Source organism: Oryx dammah, unplaced genomic scaffold, assembly GCF_014754425.2.
Source record: "Oryx dammah isolate SB20612 unplaced genomic scaffold, SCBI_Odam_1.1 HiC_scaffold_21, whole genome shotgun sequence".
Taxonomy (NCBI): Eukaryota; Metazoa; Chordata; class Mammalia; order Artiodactyla; family Bovidae; genus Oryx; species Oryx dammah.
Window position 1 is genome coordinate 38,928,915 of NW_024070205.1, and position 16,224 is coordinate 38,945,138.

General features: G+C 48.2%; 1 protein-coding gene across 1 annotated transcript in view; it reads left to right on the forward strand.

Annotated features, from left to right (window-relative positions):
• Positions 1-327: 327 nt before the first annotated feature.
• The window catches only part of TNFRSF8 (TNF receptor superfamily member 8), a 38,362-nt gene continuing 22,465 nt past the window's right edge, over positions 328-16,224 (forward strand). The window contains exons 1-5 of the mRNA XM_040262836.1: positions 328-477; positions 3,543-3,636; positions 3,991-4,148; positions 5,895-6,011; positions 9,772-9,924. Of these exons, the coding sequence (XP_040118770.1) occupies positions 390-477; positions 3,543-3,636; positions 3,991-4,148; positions 5,895-6,011; positions 9,772-9,924 (610 nt within the window). The 5' untranslated portion in view covers positions 328-389. The remainder of the gene's footprint in view (positions 478-3,542; positions 3,637-3,990; positions 4,149-5,894; positions 6,012-9,771; positions 9,925-16,224) is intronic.

A 16,224-nucleotide genomic window follows, 5' to 3' on the forward strand; every position in this document is an offset into this window, starting at 1 on the left:
GGCTGCTTTCACTTCGAAATATGCAAGTAATATCCCGCCGTCTTTTTTGCCCATTTTAATATTGGGATATTCATTTATTTTTAATATCATTTTTGTGATCTCCAGGGATGTGGGCTAGGAGGTGGAGGCTACCTCATGGACCCCGTCTGCCTTCTTGCCCTCATCTCAGGAACAGTCTGGAAGGAAGAGCAGGGCATGCCAGCTGCCCTGCCCAGCGGAAGACCACCGCAGTGTCTTCCCTCATGTGCTGGACTGTCCATGGGGGCTTTCTGGGTCCCTTCCCTCACCCTCTTTGAGTCCCCAGTGACCTTTCTCTGTGTCCCTCAGACCTCGTGGAGAAGAAGCCATGCTCAAGAAACTCCTCCCGCGTCTGTGAGTGCCGGGCCGGCATGTTCTGTGGCACGTCAGTCGTCAACTCCTGTGCCCGCTGCATCCCCCACTCTGTCTGCCCGGCAGGAATGGCTGTCAAGTTGCAGGGTGAGTATCCCCACCGCCCAGGACCACGATCTGTGCTGATGCCACCCCACCCTCACCTCGACCTCCCACCTCCTCCTTCCTGCTGGACAGATGACATCTCCTATCATGATGATGCCGAGGATGCGCCCAGAGGCCCCTGCGGTCCCTTCCCTGCACCTCAGGTCCCAGGTTCAGAAAGAGTTCCAGGCACTGCCCTGGCTGGAGGAGGTCTTGGGTTGGCTTGAGGCTCGGGGCAGAAGTTCCCTGATGCTTGATAAGCAAGAAAGAAACCTGAAGTTTCTGTCCTGGCGTTTCCCAGAAGATCAGAGCTGGTTTCCCTGTTTTGGTCCATGGATGTGCCATGCTTTCTCTACCAGGTCTTTGCACATGCTGTTCCCTGTTTCTGGAACACCCTTCCTTCCCTGTTCACCCAGTGAACTCAACTCTGCCTTCAGCTGTCCGTCCAGACATCACCTCCTGACCTCTCACAGATCACGTCTCCTTCCCAACACGGATGCGAACACTGGTCTCTGTCTCAGTGTGGTCAGTGCTTGTCTCCGTCTCTCCCCATAGCTTCATGAGGGCCAGGACCATGCCCAGCACATTCACAGACATCTCCCCGCGAAGCGCGGTATCTGCTCCTCAGAGATGTCTGTCGACTGATGTGACCGGGAGATCAGAGCTGGGGGCGGGTGGAGTTCAAATCTGGTTGGATTCGCCCTGCTCATGCAGAACCTTCAGTAGACGGATCCTCAGAAGCCTGCCAGCTGCAGGCAGGTGAGGTGCATGTATGCATACTAAATCACTTCAGGCCTGTCCGACTCTTGTGTGGCCCTATGGACCGTAGCCTCCCAGGCTCCTCTGTCCATGGGATTTCCATGGGATTCTTCAGGCAAGAATACTGGAGTGGGGAGCTGTTCCCTTCTCCAGGGGATCTTCCCAGCCCGGGGATCGAACCTGCATCTCCTGTGTCTTCTGCAATGACAACTAGTGCCACCTGGGAAAGGGTTCTGAACTGGGCATCAGATGCCTGGGATTTTGTACAGCTTTGCATCTGTGGGGTGTGTTCCCAGCCCTTTCTGGGCCTCGGTATCACCTTCTGTAAATGAGGAAGTGTAACTGGAAGGCCTTACATGGGGGCTTTTCTTGCTTAGAAGCTCTTCTGTAAGAAAAGCTGCTGTGAGTTCTGTTGCTGCTACCTGTGGACCAGCTCGGGCTCTCTCGACGGCATTCCTGCATCTGCCACACGGTGGCGCCAGAGGCCTCTCTTTCCTGGCCCCCAGACCGCTGCCTAAAGCTGTACCACTGGCCATCTGTGGTCACTGAGCACTTAAAATGTGGCCAGTCACTTGAGATGGGCTGTCAGTATAGAGTATGCGCTGGATTTCAAATACTTAGTACACAGAAAGTGTACATTTTGTTATTTCTTATGTTGAATTTGTTGTTCCGTCTTTCAGTCATGTCGGACTCTTTGCGACCCCATATTCTGCAGCATGCCAGGCCTCCCTGTCCTTCACTATCTCCTGGAGTCTGCTCAGACACATGTCCATTGTGTCGATGGTGCCATCCAACCATATCATCTGCCCTCTTCTCCTGCCCTCAGTCTTTCCCAGCATCAAGGTCTTTTCCAATGAGTCAGCTCTTCGCATCAGGTGGCCAAAGTATTGGAGCTTCAGCTTCAGCATCAGTCCTTCCAATGAATATTCAGGGTTGATTTCCTTTAGGATGGACTGGTTTATGTTGATTATCTACTGACATAATTTGTGTCCTCTGTCTGTGGGATTTTTCAAGCAAGAATACTGGCACAGGTTCCCATTTCCTCCTCCGAGGGGTCTTCCTGAGCCAGGGATCAAACCCGCACCTCCTGCATTGGCAGGCAGATGTTTTATCTGCCGAGCCATTGGGAAAGTTCATACTTTAGGTATATTGGGTTAAATGTATTGCTTAATTTCACTTGTTTGTTCTTTACTATCCAAAATGTGGCTACCGGAAAATTGAAAATGGTGACTTGTGATCCACATATTTTATTGGATAGCACTGCTTGTAAAGCACTCCATCCTTTGGCTGCCAAACCCTGGCTCGATTCCTCTGTGAGAGTTCCCGCCGAGCAAGTCTCAGGGCCTCAGTCTCTCCAGCTATAGAATGGAAAGTAATTTCTGCCTCAGGTAGAGCTTATAGCTAAGTCTTACCCTAAGACCTTGCACCGACTTTCTCCTCTGAAATTTTCCAGACTCCATAAGGCTGTATTAGCCCCATTTTACAAGTGAGGAAATTGAGGTTCAGAGATGGCAGGTAATTGCTTAAGATCACAGAGCAGGGAATATCTAATCCAGTGCTTGAACCTTATGCTCAAGTCTTGTCACCCCACCACAGTGCAGGTAGATGAGATGAGTCAGCCTCGCTCATAGCCACTTCCACCAAAAGGTTCAAACTCGGGTCCACTTGATTGAAAGCACTATGTTTCCTTCTCCGCTTTGCTTCCACCCAGTATTCTTCAGAACTCTGCGGTTTGCAGGTCACAAATTATTTGGTTCATGTAATTGAAAGTTTTCTTTGTGGAACTTCAGGTATGGCTGGATCCAGGAGCTCTGTCTTTTCTCCGTCTCTCATCTCTACCCCACTGTGTGTTGTTTTTCCTGTAAAATATCTACCAGCAGCTCCAGACTTGCTTCCTACTCAACTCCAGTGGAAAATCTGTTTCTCCTTCCTATATTCTCAACAACAAAAACAAAACCTTGAAGTTGCTTCTCATAGACGTGGCTTGGGTCATGTGCCCACCCCTGAGCCAGCCCATCATGGCCACAGGAATGGGATGGATTGATTGGTGCAGCCCGTCCCATGGCTATTCCTGGAAGTGGGAGTGGGGTGGTCAGTCTGTCCCAGCTCCTTACCACAGACACTGAATGTGGAAGGTGTAATTCTCCCGGGAAAACTGGGCTACTTTACCCCAAAGGTGAATGGATGCTGGGCAGGCACAAAGATCAGATGGCCGCTGTGTTCCCCTGGGTTGTGGTGGTAAGAGGTCTGCTCCTGGAGTCTCTGGCTCCTCAGCACCAAAGCTGAAGGCATCGCTGTCCTCCCCGCAGGCACAGCACAGAGGGACACCATCTGTGAGCCAGCTTCCCCAAGGGCCAGCTCCAACTGCAGCGCCAGCCCGCAGGACTGCAAGGGCCCCACCAGGTGACTCTCAGCCCCACACTATCCAGCTGACCCTGTGAGGGGCTGTCCCACCTGATAGGAGACCCAGGGCACTGTGGGCTGGGGATGTGGATGGGGGTCAGTCCAGGGTGTCAGGGCTCCAGGGGGGCTCTCTGCTGAGCAGAAAGGTCATTGAGGCCCTACTGTGTGCCCAGCCTTCCCTGAGCACACAGGAGACCCAGAAGGACAAGAAAACGCAGCTCTTGCTCCCAGGATCTGACAGAGGGCCTGCCAGAGGCTGTGGGCCCCTTCTCTATAGAAACGACTACCCCTGAGCACAGATTCCCCCTGCACCATCAGAAGAATTGCCAGTCCCATCTCTGGCTTCCTTCCCAGTGGCGCCATCCCCCAGGCCAAGCCCACCCTGACCTCCCCAGCAAGCCCTGGTGCCAGGACCATGCTTCTTGGAGGGGACATCCCCCTCACCCCAGAAGATGCTTCTAAAATGACTCCCAACTCCAGCTCCTTCATGGTGAAGCTCAATCCAGATCCAGGTAAGCTCTCTAGAGGAGCCAGGGGCAGTCTCCAGGACAGTGGTGTCCAGTGGGTGGGGTACTGTGTGTGGGGTGGCCAGGGCAAACAAACAGTCACTGAACCAGTATGGGGAGAAGAGGCTCTCAAGGCCTTCTGGAACTGAGACCTTGGAGGGCTAGAGTAGAGAATGGAAGGACTCACTTGTTTCCTGGTTTGGGTACCAGACACTGAGGCATGCTGGGGCAGCGGAGCAGGCCCATCTCTGCAGGTATCAATATGATGCCCGCCTCTAGTTCCCATGGCAACAGATTAGGGTCCCCATTTACTCCTGTTTATTACCTGATAGTCTTCCATTGTACATGAATGTATAAGAATATTACACTTTGTTTAACAAACAGTTTTTGGATATTTGGGTTGTTTCTCCTTTTGGCTGTAGTGAATAATGAAAAACAAGTCTTTGATGAATATGTTTTCATTTCTCTTTGTTTTTTTGAATTGATCTCTAGGACTTCTTATAATTCTGAGTTTGAGCCCTTTGTCTTATAGTTGTGTTTAAAACATCGTCTCCCACCCTGTGGCTTGCCTTCTCATCCTCTTTATGGTGTCTTTTGATGAAGAGGTGTTTTTAATTTCAGTGTAGTCAAATTGACCCATCTTTTCCTACATGACTAGTGCTTCTCATGTTCTGCTCTGCAAGGCTTTTCCTCCACTGAGGTCTCAACAACATCCTACATTTATTTCCTAAGGTCATTACTGTTTTGCCTTTGTTTAAAGTGTCCCTATGAATATACAGTTGAATCCACACCATTTATCAAATAAATTGTCCTCTCCTCACTGTTTTACATGCCATCTTTGTTGTAAATCAAGGGTCCATATTTGTATGGGTAGGATTATCTGTTTTATATATAGTCATGTGTGTATGTTAATCCCAACAGCCTAATTTATCCCTCTCCCCATTTGGGCTTTCTTTAAATTCTCCCAATAATGTTTTATTATGATCTGTGTAGAGATATTTACATCTTTTTGTTAGATTTCTATGTCCTTGGTATTTCTGTTGATAATATAAATGATATCTTTTTCAATACTTCATGTGCTAACTTTTTTATTGTTAGGACTAGTTTGAACTGCATGACATGCCAATATTTGATTATTTCTGTCCTATCTAAACAGCAATTTCATGTGGTTCAGTGCAAATATATAGACATTCAATTGATTTTGATATAGTGACATTATATCCAACTATCTTGCTAAAATCACTTATTCCTTCTAGTAATGTTTCTACAAACTCTTCGGATGGTCTGTGCAGTCTGTGGTATCATCTGTCCATAAGTGCTTGATGTCTTACTTTCTAACCTTGCTCCTTTTGTTTCTTTTTCTTGCCTTATTGCATTGCCTATGATCTATGGGACCAAACTGAATAGAAGTTGTGATGGTAGGCATCCTTGTATCCTTGTTGAACTCAAAGAGAGAGTGGCTACCAAAGTTTTGAGCTGGGCAGTGACAGAGCAATGAGACTGGGGAGAGGACTCTGGCAAAGGGAGGGACCAGAAGCAGGAGGGCCATTTTGGAGGCAGTTAGCTCTCTTTACCTGTGTGACGTTAGACACATCCCTTCCCTCTCTGAGCCTGAGGCCTCCCCCTGAAGGACTACTTGACACGTGCAGAGTTTGGGAGCTGGGGGGCTTCAGTGATGAGGGGTGGGATAGGGTGAGCGTGAGGCCTCTGCCCACGAGACCTGGCCTGGAGCTTCTTTGCTTCTTTTCCCAGGGCTGACCCTGCAGCCCCCGTGCCCTCGGGGGTCTGCTGACTGCAGGAAGCAGTGTAACCACGACTACTACCTGGACAGGGACGGTCGCTGCAAGGCCTGTGTGACATGTTCAGGAGGTAAGGGCCATGCCTCTCCTCCTGGGGCCTCTTCCAGAGAGCAGGGATGGTCTTGGAAGGAGAGGCCAAGAATCTGGGGGTGGGAGTCCTGAGTTGAGTCCTGGATGCTCACTCCTTGGGAGCCTGGTTCACCTCACTGGTATTTTTTGAGCAATCGGCTTCTAGTGACTCCCACTGACGATTGTGGGCTTTGATAGCCATGACTCCCTTTCAGAGAGTTTCCATGCACTCACTCTGTCTTGCAAGGAAGCATTTGTTAATCAGCTACCCGTTTCAAGCTTGTCTCATTATTTTTTGTACCTATCCCATGATGCCTGGATTGAGATTGCCCCCATTTTACAGAAGAGGAAACTGAGGCTTGGGGAAGTCAGGGGATTTCCAGGGCCACAGGCCTCACAAATGGCAGGGCCAGGATTTGAACCTGGCATCTGCTACCAGGTTCTGGGCTCATCACTCACTCCACTGCCTCTTAGAGCACCACTGTACAAGCACTTAGAGGCTGACTGCTGGTGTTCTCCCTGCGGCCAGCTGCCTGCCGCACCACCAGCCGCCCTGTGAAGTCCATGCAGCCACCCAGGTCCCAGACTGCTATGGCTGTAGCCCCAGCCCAAGACAGCCTGCACCACCAGGGGGAGGTGTGATTCTGTCTCTGCAGCAACATGGACTGGAGTCAGGGGAGGCCACGTGGGGGAAAGGACATTCTGTTTGTGGTCACTGGAGGTCACTGTTCTGGTTACTAAGGCCACAGAGAAAATTTTCTCAAATCTGAGTGGCAAAAAGCAAACCATTCATTGTAGTCGTGGAGTCTGTGGGTCAGAATTCAGATGTGACGCCACAGGGCCAGCTGGTGTCTGCTCCATGAGGTCTGAGGTTTCAGTTGGAAAACCTGAAGCTTGAGAGCTGGAATCATATGCACCTTCTTCATTCATGGGTCTGGGTTTGATGCCCTCAGATCCTTTTCATGTTGGCTGCTATTTGGGCTTCCTTTGGGTGCTGGTGCTTTTGATGCTTTTGAACTGTGGTGTTGGAGAAGACTCTTGCGAGTCCCTTGGACTGCAAGGAGATCCAGCCAGTCCATTCTGAAGGAGATCAGCCCTGGGATTTCTTTGGAAGGAATGATGCTAAAGCTGAAACTCCAATACTTTGGCCACATCATGCGAAGAGTTGACTCATTGGAAAAAACTCTGATGCTGGGAAGGATTGGGGGCAGGAGAAGGGGATGACAGAGGATGAAATGGCTGGATGGCATCACTGACTCGATGAACGTGAGTCTGAGTGAACTCCAGGAGATGGTGATGGGCAGGGAGGCCTGGCATGCTGCAATTCATGGGGTCGCAAAGAGTCGGACACGACTGAGTGACTGAACTGAACCGAACTGAACTTGGGTGCTGAACCCAAAGATGAGTTGGTAGTAGAATAGAAACCATACTCATTTTTATGACCCAGCTTCAAAAGCTACTCAGAAGGTAGAGAATCTGCCTGCAATGCAGGAGACCTGGGTTCGATCTCTGGGTCGGGAAGATCCCCCAGAGAAGGAATGGCAACCCACTCCAGTATTCTTGCCTGGAGTATCCCATGGACAAAGAAGCCTGGCGAGCTAGAGTCCATGGGGTTGCAAAGAGTCAGACACAACTGAGCAACTAACACACTTTCAGAAATTACATAGCGTAACTTCCACTGCATTCTGCCTCTGAAGGCAGGGGGACAGGTTCCCCCTGGAGTCATGGAAGGGGAAAAAAGTCAAGTTTTTGGATGAGTAAGTGGCCAAGCTCTGGAAGAGCAGACAGACCGAAAGCTATTGCTGTGGCCATTACTAGAAAAAAATATAATCTATCACAGCTGCTGTGTCAAATGAGGAAATAAAGAGATGACTCTGGGCCCCAGAATTCCTTCAAGTTGCGTAAATGAAGCCCTTAGAGGCTGTGGAGTAGAGCCCAAGTGCCTGGGGTCAAATCTTGGCTCTACTGCTTGAGAGCTTATAAACTCAAGCAAGTTTCTTAACCTGTCTGGGCCTGTTTCCTCATCAGTAAAATGGACATTATAAGAGACCTCTTTCAGAGAGGTGTTCTGAGAGTTAAATAGGTTAAACTGAGTTAATCTGGATACAGTGCTAGAAACACTGCTTCAAACAGGCTTGGTTATGTTAATACAATATTATAATTAATAGTGTAGTCCTTTGTCTTTATCATGCAGGGCTTCTAAGCCTCTAAGTATCCCACCAATGTCTTTATTTAACAAATTGCATTTATCTAATCCACTGATACAGTAATTCTGTTTTCACCCATTAATAAAGCATGCAGAATATCCCTCAGTTCAGTTCAGTTCAGTTGCTCAGTCGTGTCCGACTCTTTGCGACCCCATGAATCACAGCACGCCAGGCCTCCCTGTCCATCACCATCTCCCAGAGTTCACTCAGACTCACGTTCATTGAGTCAGTGATGCCATCCAGCCATCTCATCCTCTGTCATCCCCTTCTCCTCCTGCCCCCAATCCCTCCCAGCATCAGAGTCTTTTCCAATGAGTCGACTCTTTGCATGAGGTGGCCAAATTACTGGAGTTTCAGCTTTAGCATCATTCCTTCCAAAGAAATCCCAGGGTTGATCTCCTTCAGAATGGACTGGCTGGATCTCCTTGCAGTCCGAGGGACTCTCAAGAGTGTTCTCTAACACCACAGTTCAAAAGCATCAATTCTTCGGCGCTCAGCCTTCTTCACAATCCAACTCTCACATCCATACATGACCACAGGAAAAACCATAGCCTTGACTAGACGGACCTTAGTCGGCAAAGTAATATCTCTGCTTTTGAATATGCTATCTAGGTTGGTCATAATATCCCTAAAGATGTATAAATGCATTGTCACACTTTGTATTTTATAAAACCACTAACAATTTCTATTTATTTTGGAGAAAACCCCACTTTTCATCATTAGAATTTTCAAACATCCTCAGAAGTAGAGAGAATCAGAAGTGGTTATGAACTATCACCCAATTTTAAAAAATTATCAAGTCATGGCCAGTCTTGGTTCATCTTTACCCATGCTCACTCACCCCTAATCGTTGAATTATTTTCTTAAAAAAATTTTTTTGGGGGGGGGATTTTTCTTTTAATAGCTTTACTATTACAGATAGTAATAGTAAATTACTAGATACAGATACATACAATAAATACAGTTGACATACTAGATACAGATAGATACAGTTGATATACAATAAAAGTTACATGTTTAAAGTGTGCAGTTTGATAAATTTTGAGACGTGTGTGGCTGTGAAACCATCACCACAATCAAGATAATGAACTGTCTGTCCACCTCCCAAAAGGTTCCTCAAGCTCCTTACCATCCCTCCCACCATTCCCTGCCCCTACTTCCATTCTCAGGCGTTTGGTATGCTGTCACTATGAAAGAGTTTGCATTTTCTGGCTTTTCCTATAAATAGAATTATAGAACATAGACTCTTTTTTTTTTGGCTGTGCTGAACGGCATGCAGGATCTTAGATCCCTGAGCAGGGATCGAACCTGTGCCCCCTGCAGTGGAAGCACGGAGTCCTAACCATTGGACTGCCAGGGAAATCCCTATATACACCTTTTTTTAGCCAACTTCTTTCATTAGGCATAGTTACTTTCTGCACCAAAAGATCTGCTCAACAGAATAATCAAATAAGCACGTGTTCCTGGGCAAATCTGTCTCTGCCCTCCGGGGGTTCTCTGGATTCCTGCCCTCTTCATTCCAGTCCTTCCTCGGGACCCTTCTCTGTCCCCCAGATGGCCTCGTGGAGAAGACGCCTTGCACATGGAACTCTTCCCGAGTCTGTGAGTGTCAACCTGGCATGTTCTGTGCCACGCCAGTCACCCATTCCTGTGCCCGCTGCGTCACCCGCCCCAACTGCCCACCAGGGATGGTCACCAAGCTCCAGGGTAAGCAGTTCACACCCCCCAACCAAGGGGCTGAGCTCTGTGTCCCTACAGCTGTGCCTCTCCCCTCCTCCAACAAACAAATGACCTTCATTCCTAGCTATTAACTAGGTCAGATCTGGGCTATGGTTTCTCTTTGAATAGTTAGATCCAGGAAATGGTAAAAAAAAAAATCCAAACTTGGCATTTAGGCAAGAGTTTCTAATGATTGTTTTAAATTATTTAAAAATTTTGTTATTCTTCTCCTTGAAATTATTGGGCTGGTAAAATCTTGACTTGCTTGCAAGGTTGTTTTATTGACTCAAGATAGATCAATATTAAGCTTATGAGGAAGCTTCCAATTCAAATGGTGGACATTCGCCAGAGTGAAAAAAACTATAAACCCTCGACAGCAGACAAAATAACAAACAAAAAAGAGTCCATCAGCAGATGAGAGAGTTCAACAATTTTTTAGAAGATGGAAAACAGATGACAGGGTGGCAACAAATGAAACCTAAGGAGAGGAAAACCCACCCCAGAATTCACTCCAGAATAGTGAGGGTAACCTGCTCATGAGACCCCCAGGGAGGCTCTGGGCTCAGACCAGGTAAGTAAAATGAAGGATGGGGATGGAGCAAAGAATTAGAAAGTGCAGTAAGCTGCAACTTCATCTCCAACATAAAAATTAAAAATGTGTAACAATCTGCCTGCAATGCAGGAGACCCAGCTATGATTCTTGGGTCGGGAAGATCCCCTGGAGAAGAAAATGGCAACCAACTCCAGTGTTCTTGCCTGGAGAATTCCATGGACAGAGGACCCTGGCAGGCTACAGTCCATGGGGTCACAAGAGTTGGATACGACTAGAAAGTAAACTACCAACAATGCAAAACCAACCAACCAAGGTGAAGGTGAAGTCGCTCAGTCGTGTCCAACTCTTTTCGACCCCATGGACTGTAACCTACTAGGCTTCTCCGTCCATGGGATTCTCCAGGCAAGAATACTGGAGTGGATTGCCATTTCCTTCTCCAGGGGATCTTCCCGACCCAGGGATCGAAGCTGGGTCTCCCGCATTGGAAGCAGACGCTTTAACCTCTGAGCCATTCCCCTGGCTTAGTGCAATCTAAAAAATACATGAACATAACAACAACGACAAAATGTGCAGCAATGATATACCATGGGCTCTGACCAGTCTGAGAGATGGTGCCTGAGTTTTTATATCCTGCTGAAAATGATCAAATTTTTGTCTAACGACACTCACTGAAGGACTATCTAGGGATAACTAGGTATTGGCCACTCTGGTGCAAAGCCCTCTTTGCTTGTGTCTTTGGAAGTACACCCTGTCAGTAGGCTATTCCTGCCCAGTCACCCTGAGTGAAAGCCTTCCAGCTCACACTCCCCACCCACGATCCCAGAGTTCCCAGGCAGACCTCCTGCCGAGAGAGGAGACCCGTGGTGAAAAGGACACACTAAAAGCACAGTAAAAGAAACCCCACCTGCTGCTGGAATATTCAGCACTATTCTTTTTAAATAAATATGAATGAGAAGTATAGATCTTCAGACTTATAAGGAAAAATAGCAGTATGAAGGAAAATAACAAGATACACAAACAGAAAATAATTAGTGTTCACAGAAAAATTCGAGAAGTTACAACCACAGAGTGACAACAGAAGGCAACGAAGAAGGAACAGTAAGAAAGTAGAAGACAAGAAATGACTTTTAGAAAGTGTGGTTGTTACCAATCTGTTGCCTCTCAGGCCCCAATTCAACTATGAACCCTTGCTGTGCAATAAGAGATTAGCCTCTTCAAGCATTCCTCTCTTTATGCATGTGATTCTAGTATATGACATTAGAGGGCGCAAGAGGACCACTGCAGAAGAAAGGAGGTGTTTCTTGACTGCCTTTGCTTTTTCTTGTACTTGCTGGAGAGTCTGTTTCCAGGGCCTATGGATGGGGGACATGTGGTGGTGCCCTGACCCGGTCATCCCTCCAGAGTAGGCAGTCTCTTGGCAACCTCACAATGAGACTTAGATTGAAATGACCTACCAAGAGCAAAGCAGGATGAATGAAGAGTACCCACGTCTAGACATAATGGATCACGTCAAGACATAATGGATGTGCACACGTGCATGCCTAGTTACATCCGACTCTGCGAGTCCATGGGCTGTAACCTGCCAGACTCCTTTATCCCTGAGATTTTATAGGCAAGAATACTGGAGTGGGTTGTCATTGCCTTTTCCGGAGGATCTTCCCAACTCAGAGATTAAAACCTGCGTCTCTTGTGTCTTCCTGCATTGGCAGGCAGACGCTTTACCACTAGCGCCACCTGGGAAGCCTGGCATAACAGATGTACCACCATTTATTTATCCACCCACCAGTTGATGGACATTTGGCTTGTTTCCAGTTTAGGGCTATCATGAATAAAGCAGCTACAAATGTTCATGTATGGGTTTTTGTGTGGACATGCATTTTCATTTCATGGGTAAATACTTAGGAGAGGGATGCCTGGGCATTGTGCTGGCCTACACAGAATGTCTTTGCGGGTCAGATCAAAGCTGGCCACCTGTGATCTGACCCAGCCACCTCTTTTTACGGGTGGAGGGAACCATGCGTAGAGCCAGAGGTAGAGCTGGGACACAGAGATCCTGAGTCACCCCAAGCACTCTCCACTGGACCACACCAGCTCCTTCCTAGTTGACCGGAGAATTTTTTTTTTAGCTTAAATGCAATTATGTTTGAAAGCAGATTGAAAATATTTTCAGGGAATTCCCTGGTGGTTCAGTGGTTTGGACTCAGAGCTTTCCCTGAAGGAGCCCAAGTTCAATCCCTGGTCAGGGAATTAAGATTCTGCAAGTCACACAACATGGCAAAAACAAGAGAGGCATTTTCAGACATAAAAGGGCAGTCTGCTTCCCCACATCCCCATTTATCCTTTCTTAGAAAGTTACTTCAAGATGTAATCCAGTTAAATGAGGGGCAAAAAAGAAAAGCCTTGAAATCTAGAAAACAGTGGCTCCATCCCAGGAGAGCAAAGAAGGGGAGTCCCAGAATGACACCGGTGCTAAAGAAATGAGAACATCTGGTTGAGCCTCATCAGAGCAGGAAAGTGAGGGGTGCCAGGGAATTGTCTACAGGAAAAGAAGTTAGAATGGCGGTCAATTTCATCAGTAGTAGAGGTGAACAACTTGAGAATATGGTGAAGGCACATTATTCTTTCATCAACAGAAAAGAAAAAAGGCAATTGAAAACTCTAGGGAAAATAAAAGGCTGACAAAAAATGTACAGCTCAAGTATGAAGATGAAAATTTCATCTAATTTTAAGCAGTTTCTGGGTGTATGGGAAAAGATTCCTTTTGACCTTGATGCTAAGACCGTTCTCCTTTAACTGGCCCAAGGATCAGGTGTTTGGATTTACAGAGAAGTATTTAAGTCTGATTCACCTTCACCTTCAAACAATATATATATATTTTTAAGTTTCTAAATGGGTCTAAGGGCAGGCAGGTTCCTTCCTGCTCCCTCTCCTTCCCCCCGGCCCCACTTTCCAGTGAGCCTTTTCCAGAGAACACAGGCAGATTAAGTAGGGACTAAATGATGTCTTCTGTTGACCTTCAGATCCACAGGAGGAAAAAAGGGGAGAATCAGTAACTCATGGAGGAAGGAGGAAGATTATGGAGAGGTTATGGTAAATACATACAGAGAAGGGATGAGAGGCACCCAGGAGTACTGGGCCCAATTTCTCTGCTTAGAGGAAGGACAGCATTTTTATTGCTGGATTCTGTCGCAGGTTGCCTTTAGGGAAGTCAGAGGGTGCTAACGGGGTGGTGGTGTTCAGTCAATCACTCAGTCGTGTCCAAATCTTTCAACCCCATGGACTGCAGCACACCAGGCTTTCCATCACCATCTCCCAGAGTTTACTCAAACTCATGTCCTTTGAGTTGGTGATGCCATCCAACCATCTCATCCTCTGTCTCCCTTCTCCTCCTGCCCCCAATCCCTCCCAGCATCAGGGTCTTTTCCAATGAGTCAACTCTTCGTATCAGGTGGCCAGAGTATTGGAGCTTCAGCTTTAGCATCAGTCCTTCCAACGAATATTCAGGATTGATTTCCTTAAGGATTGACTGGTTGGATCTCCTTGCAGTCCAAGGGACTCTCAAGAGTCTTCTCCAACACCACAGTTTGAAAGCATCAATTCTTCAGCACTCAGCCTTCTTTATGGTCCAACTCTCCCATCCATACATGACTACTACTGGAGAAACCATAGCTTTGACTAGATGGAGCTTTGTTGGCAAAGTGATGTCTCTGCTTTTTAATATGCTGTCTAGGTTTGTCATAGCTTTTCTTCCAAGTAGCAAGCGTCTTTCAATTTTATGGCTGCAGTCGCCAGCTGCAGTGATTTTTAAACCCAAGAAAATAAAGTCTGTCACTGTTTCCATTGTTTCCTGGGTGTAGCTACAGTTAGTGTTCTTGAGCAAAAGAGCTCCCCCAGTCCTCTCCAAGTCAACTCTGACTGAATCCCCAGGACATCTCAAACACAAGTAGAAATTATCATAACAATTGCATTATCTTCCTTGTAGCCCAAGGTCTCCAGGCTTCAACTAATTCAGGTAATGGTCTGGTGACCACATGGAAAGACACAGCGTCTTTTCTTTTTAATGTTTTTTAATTTACTTTTTAAAAAAGAAATAATTCTGTTTATTTAGTTTTGGCTGTGCTGGGTCTTTGTTGCTGCAGGGCTTTTGCTCTAGTTGCGGGGAGTGGGGGCTGCTCTCTGGTTGCGGGAGTGGGGGCTGCTCTCTGGTTGCGGGAGTGGGGGCTGCTCTCTAGTTGCCATATGTGGGGGCTGCTCTCTGGTTGCGGGGAGTGGGGGCTGCTCTCTGGGTGCCGTCTGTGGGGGCTGCTCTCTGGTTGCGGGGAGTGGGGGCTGTTCTCTGGTTGCGGGAGTGGGGGCTGCTCTCTGGGTGCCGTCTGTGGGGCTGTTCTCTGGTTGCGGGAGTGGCGGCTGCTCCCTGGTTGCGGGAGTGGGGGCTGCTCCCTGGTTGCGGGAGTGGCGGCTGCTCCCTGGTTGCGGGGAGTGGGGGCTGCTCTCTGGGTGCGGGAGTGGGGGCTGCTCCCTGGTTGCGGGAGTGGCGGCTGCTCTCTGGTTGCGGGAGTGGGGGCTGCTCTCTGGTTGCGGGAGTGGGGGCTGCTCCCTGGTTGCGGGGAGTGGGGGCTGCTCCCTGGTTGCGGGAGTGGGGGCTGCTCTCTGGTTGCGGGAGTGGGGGCTGCTCCCTGGTTGCGGGGAGTGGGGGCTGCTCCCTGGTTGCGGGAGTGGGGGCTGCTCCCTGGGTGCCGTCTGTGGACACACTGCAGTGGCTCCTCTGGTTGCAGAGCGCGGGCTCTAGGGCCCGTAGGTTTCAGTAGTTGTGACTCGTGGGCTGTATAGGCTCAGTAGTTATGGTGCATGGGCTTATTTGCTTCGCGGCATGTGGGATCCTCCCAGGTCCAACCCATGTCTCCGCACTGGCAGGCAGATTCTTTACCACTGAGCTACTAGGGAAGTCCTAATTTGCTGATTTTTAATTGCTCTACAGTATTGTTTTGGTTTCTGCTGTGTGTGTGTGTGTGTGTGTGTGTGTGTGAGAGAGAGAGAGAGAGAGAGAGAGAGTCACTCAGTCGTGTCCGACTCTTTGCAACCCCACAGACTATAGCCCGCCAGGCTCCTCTGTCCATGGGATTTTCCAGGCAAGGATACTGGAGTGGGTTGCCATTTCTTTCTCCAGTGGATCTTCCTGACCCAGGGATCAAACCTGGGTCTCCTACATTGCAGGCGAATGCTTTACTGTCTGAGCTCCCAGGGAAGTTTCTGCCATGTATCAACATGAATTGGTCATATAGGTATGCCCCCTCCCTCTTGAACCTCCCTGCCACCTCCTACTGTCTATGTGAAAACCTCCGAAAAGCAGAGGGTTCCTCAGTTCAGTTCAGTCACTCAGTTATGTCCGATTCTTTGCGACCCCATGAATCGCAGCACGCCAGGCCTCCCTGTCCATCACCAACTCCCGGGGTTTACCCAAACTCATGTCTATCGAATCGGTGATGCCATCCAGCCATCTCATCCTCTGTCGTCCCTTTCTCCTCCTGCCCCCAAACCCTCCCAGCATCAGAGTCTTTTCCAATGAGTCAGCTCTTCACATGAGGTGGCCAAAGTACTGGAGTTTCAGCTTCTGCATCAGTCCTTCCAATGAACACCCAGGACTGATCTCCTTCAGAATGGACTGGTTGGATCTCCTTGCAGTCCAAGGGACTCTCAAGAGTCTTATCCAACACCACAGTTCAAAAGCATCAATT